The following is a 5258-nucleotide window of genomic DNA, read 5'->3' on the forward strand; positions in this document are numbered from 1 at the left end:
ACTTTGGTAAAACTAAAATTCATATATGTTAACTGTAAAAAAGCAAGATAGTAGGTAAGAGCTTATAAGGTGAAAAGTTAAAGATCCCTTTTCCTACATAAGTTCCTACTCCTTAGAGGTAATTATTATTAACTTTTTTTGGGCATATAAACCTATGTATTGTCTATCTATTTTTAAAAAATTATGTAAACTTATATATGTAATTTATTTATATAAAAAATTTAAAATCCATATGGAGTAAGGAGGGATGCAAGATACTACCCCCATTCCTCCTATCTATCCTGTCTATGTACATTTAGGTCAACTTCAACATTGTAAATGGTCACATAGTATCCCATAGATGGGATCTAATAGATATTATTTAAATAGTCACCTAGTTCTACACATTGAAGTTATTCTTAGGCTTTTGCTCTTATAAGCAACAATGCTTCAGTAAACATCTCTGTATCTTTTTAAATTGAGGTATAATTGAGCTATTATTATTAACCACAGGTATATAATGACTCAATATTTGTAAGAAATGATCACCATAGTGAGAACTTTCAAGATTTATTCTCTTAGAAAATTTCAAATATGCAATACATTACTACTTACTGTAGCCCCTGTGCATTATATCCCTATGACTTCTTTACTTTACAACTGGAAGTATGTACTTTGTCACCCCCTTCACCCATTTCACCCGTCCTTCCAACACCCTGGCCCTCTGGCAACCACCAATCTGTATATTTTCTTTGTTTGCTTTATTCCTGTGAACACACACATATTTCCAGATATCGTTTTCAAGAAGAATAGCAGAATCAAAGTATATGTGTATACAATTTTGGAGGTTATTGCCAACTTGACTTACCCAACACTAGTTATGAGACTACCTGTTTCCCCATTTCCTCTTATACCCTGAATTTTGTCAAGTCTTTAAATCCCTGCAAATGTTAGAAGAAAAACCAGTACCTTGTTATTTTAAAATGAGCTTATTTAATTCAGAATGAGGTTAAGTATTTTTATACAGAAACAAAGAGAGCCAGGGGTAAAGACTGTTCACTCTTACCTTTTGTTGTCTACTTGGGATTTATGACTCACCATTTTCATTTTGGTCTCATAGTCCTTCTTCCCTATGCCCTTAGGCAGAATGCCCTCCACAAACCCCTAACTGTGTCACTTTCTAGCACGTATCCTTCTTTGGGGTGGAGAGTGCCACGCTCTGGCATCCTCTATGACTTTTTATCCTTCCTTCCTCTAACTACTCATTTTTTCTTACAAACTTATGACTATGAGAAATGTACATATCAGGAATTCAAAGAAAGCTTATAATGATTTTCACAGAACTTGCCAATGCGACCATGGATATGGTATCTTATACTGTTATATGTCCAAATTATGAAATTCATTGTCAGTTGATTATTTCATGGAGTTGAGTATTTTATAAAAGCCTATTAACTTGTAGTCATATAGGAGATATCCCTGAAGCAATGACAGAAAACATACAACAGAACTACCCACATAGTTAAGTAAAGGTATCCTTCTTTTTTGCACTACATTTTAGTGACGCAGTATACTACAAGGATATGTGAATTGCTCTGTGATGGAAATGATCTCTGGGAACACACATCAGCCTTCATCAGGTTTTCTGACAATGATATTATTGCCATTTCTCCAGAATCAGTATCTCCTTATTCTCCTCTTTCAGGTGGCGTGAGAGGTGTCACTACTAACAGAGGCAATGGAAGAGGCCAATCACTCTGTGGTGTTGGAGTTTGTGTTCCTGGGACTCTCCACCTCATGGGACATCCAGCTCTTTCTCTTCCTCCTTTCTTGTGTGTTCTATGTGGCAAGCCTGGTGGGAAACCTCCTCATTGTGCTCACTGTGAACTCTGACCCCGGTTTACAGTCCCCCATGTACTTTCTGTTGGCCAACCTTTCCATCATCGACATGATATTTTGCTCTTGCACAGCTCCCAAGATGATATTTGATGTTTTAAGAGAATGCAAAACCATCTCTTTTGAGGGCTGTATAGTTCAGATCTTCTTTATCCATGCAGTTGGGGGCACTGAGATGGTGCTGCTCATCGCCATGGCCTTTGACAGATATGTTGCCATATGTAAGCCTCTCCACTACCTGGCCATCATGACCCCACAGCGGTGCATTTTATGTCTAGTCACTTCCTGGATCATTGGCCTTATTCATTCGGTGACTCAACTGGCTTTTGTTGTAGACTTGCCTTTCTGTGGGCCTAATGAATTAGACAGCTTTTTTTGTGACCTTCCTCGGTTCATCAAGCTTGCTTGCATAGAGACAAACACATTGGAATTCATGGTTACTGCCAACAGTGGCTTTATTTCTGTGGCCTCCTTTTTAATTCTAATCATCTCCTACATCTTTATTTTGGTGACTGTTCAGAAAAAATCTTCAGGTAGTATGTCCAAGGCCCTCTCCACTCTATCAGCTCATGTCACTGTGGTTGTTTTGTTCTTTGGGCCATTAATCTTCTTCTATGTGTGGCCGTTTCCCACATCTCATCTGGATAAATTCCTTGCCATATTTGATGCGGTTATCACTCCTTTTCTGAATCCAGTCATCTACACTTTTAGGAATAAAGAGATGAAGGTGGCAATGAGGAGACTATGCTCTCAGTTTGTAAGCTGATGTCTCTTAAATATGTGAAGGATTGAACTGTGATGTCATTCCCTGGACTCTTTATGAAGGGACTTAGAGGTCATGGATTTCTTATCTCACCAGGGGTCATCCTGTATATGGTGCCGAATAGAATTAGTATCAATGTTAATCAATCCCTTTTGAAAGGCAATATGTGGTTTATTTTTCATTTTTTTAAAAAGTGTTTGCTTATTTATTTTGGGAGATTGAGTGTACACAAGTGGCAGGAGGTGCAGAGAGAGAGAGGGAGAGAATCCCAGGCAGGCTCCAAGCCCAGAACAGAGCCTGACACTGCAAGATAATTTTCTGAGCAGAAATCAAGAGTTGAACAGTTAACCATCTGAGTCACCAAGGCACCCTTATATTCTTTATTTTCGATTTTTCTCATGTTAAATAGTCTATTTCAGTTTAAGGATAAATATTAATTTTTACTACATGTTATGTTTTCTATTATACAGCTGACTTGTTTTCTATATTTTCAGCTCATTATCTGTAGCCTCACTCATTATTCTATTGCTAATCTGGCTTTTTCAGGGCCGAGTAAGAAGACAGTAACCATAGCAGTTATTATGAAAGAAAATGTTTGGTGTAAAGAATGGTTAACTAAATATAAAGCTGTTATTTAGTTATTTGAAAAAGAATAAACCTGAGATGCCACAGACATAGCATTTGTAAAAAGTTGCTGTCACCCCTAGGGATGGAAAATTAAGGATAGTAGTTAGAATTAGTAAACCTAAAAGAAAATGCTATTAAAATCTTAGAAGAAGGACCTGTGGAGTTGAAACTCAAATATCTGAGGAGGGGCTGCTGCTAGTGTCTCTGAGCTCAGAGAAAGGCAAGGACACCACCCCTGAGGAAAGGGGGCTGCTGGCTAACACGGGTGTTCCTGAGGCAGGTGTGATGAGGTGAGTGCCTCTAAGTTGGAACACAGCTGCTGCCTTGGAAAGAAATCAAGGTTGCTGAGGTGAACAGTGAGGTTGTGTGATGCTCACAGACACAGTGAGCAGACAGGAAGCCCATAGGCAGCAAAGAAGAAGGAACAAGAAAGTCCCCTCTTCCTCTTCCAGCCTTGCAGTCTCCCTCTAGTGCCCTCTAATGGCAGAGCTGGTAAGAAAGAAATGAGTTTGCAGAGCCTCAGCACCTGCATCTGACAGAGTATAGGAGGATACCTTAGAGCTGAAAGATAATAGTTTATATGGCATTTGCAGTAGCTTGTAAAATTATTAAAATTCAATTAGTGAGGTCTCAAAGTTTTTGAATTTTAAAGTATATTATAAATCATCCGATAGAGTTTTCTTGTTTTAATAAGTTGGAAGTACTGGAACTTTATTTATTTAGTGCACATTAGAATATTTAAAAAAAATTTTTTTAAACAGTTTATTGTCAAGTTGGTTTCCATATAACACCTAGTGCTCATCCCCACAAGTGCCCCCCTCCATGCCCATCACCCCCTTGTCCTCTCCCCCTCCCCCCTATCAGCCCTCAGTTCGTTCTCAGCATTCAAGAGTCTCTCATGGTTTGCCTCCTTCCCTCTACCGACTATTTTTCCCCTTCTTCTCCCCCATGGTCCTCCATTAAGTGGAACATTATTTAAAAGCTCAATACCATAAAGGGACTATATGGAAAATCTAAATCTTAACTCTAGGTTGCTGGGCTCCTGGTCCTTTTCTGCCTTCTGTCACTTTTGATTTTGTTTCCTCATTTGCTAAATCTTACATCTCCATTGAACTGATAAGTGTTCACCTATGTGTACTAGTATATTATTTACTTTGTATTTTGAATGTCTTTTGTCAAACAGCAGAACTTCAACAAATGTTCATCAATGGTTTCCAAGTAATAAATCTATTTCACCCTATTTCACATTTATTTTCTGATCTTTTATTTAAATAGAACTTTTATTTCAGGACAATTTTAGATTTGCAGAGAAGTTACAAAAGTATTCCAGGAAGTTCTTATAAGCTCTCACCCAGTATCAGTTTCAGTTTCTTCTAATGTTATCATCTTCATTTCTTTGGTACATTAGTGGTACATTCCTATTAATTAAATGTTAGTTTTTTGTTTTCAGATTTCACTCATTCTTCCATAAATAGCCAGATTCTGAGTAACCTTGATTTTCTAGGCATTAACTTTTAATAGGTTATTTTTAAGAATTCTGGGGGAAGAACTTGGTTGCCAGGTAGAACTCAAAGGGAAATGTGACTGTGGCTATATTCCAACCAGTGTTCATATATTTTAGAAATTTAACCATGTTCAATAACAGTTGTACTGCAGCTGAAGATGAACATTATTGGAATGTGGGTGTTGGAGAAGTTTGAGGAAGGGTCTCCCAAGACTTGTATAATCATATGTAGGGGCCCTGAGATAATCTGAGTGTCTGCTTTTAGGTATTAGGTGACCAGATAGTCAAAATGTTGTATACCCCCCATGGGTTACTATGTGGTATTTAGAAATAATAGACTAAAGGTCCGCATAGCAACTTGGGCTAAGTGAAATAATTGGAATGATCCAAATAATAATATTTTATATGTATGTGCATACAGCACAAAATTGATGTTTTATGATAGCATATGGAATACCACATTACATTTAAAATACACTATAATGGTTG

The 5258-nt window shown here is 37.5% G+C and overlaps 1 protein-coding gene across 1 annotated transcript; it reads left to right on the forward strand.

The window, feature by feature from the left end:
- The first annotated feature begins 1717 nt into the window (after nucleotides 1–1717).
- On the forward strand, nucleotides 1718–2641 carry LOC120221089 (olfactory receptor 4F6-like). Its single transcript, XM_039218347.1, has one exon. It carries the CDS (start codon nucleotides 1718–1720, stop codon nucleotides 2639–2641), a length of 924 nt encoding a protein of 307 aa, XP_039074278.1.
- Nucleotides 2642–5258: the final 2617 nt, after the last annotated feature.

Source organism: Hyaena hyaena, unplaced genomic scaffold (assembly GCF_003009895.1).
Source record: "Hyaena hyaena isolate Hyena2069 unplaced genomic scaffold, ASM300989v1 scaffold_756, whole genome shotgun sequence".
NCBI classification, from domain to species: domain Eukaryota; kingdom Metazoa; phylum Chordata; class Mammalia; order Carnivora; family Hyaenidae; genus Hyaena; species Hyaena hyaena.

Bases quoted from the DNA above. Each gene is read 5' to 3' on its own strand.
- LOC120221089 (XM_039218347.1), top strand. From the start codon at position 1,718: ATGGAAGAGGCCAATCACTCTGTGGTGTTGGAGTTTGTGTTCCTGGGA.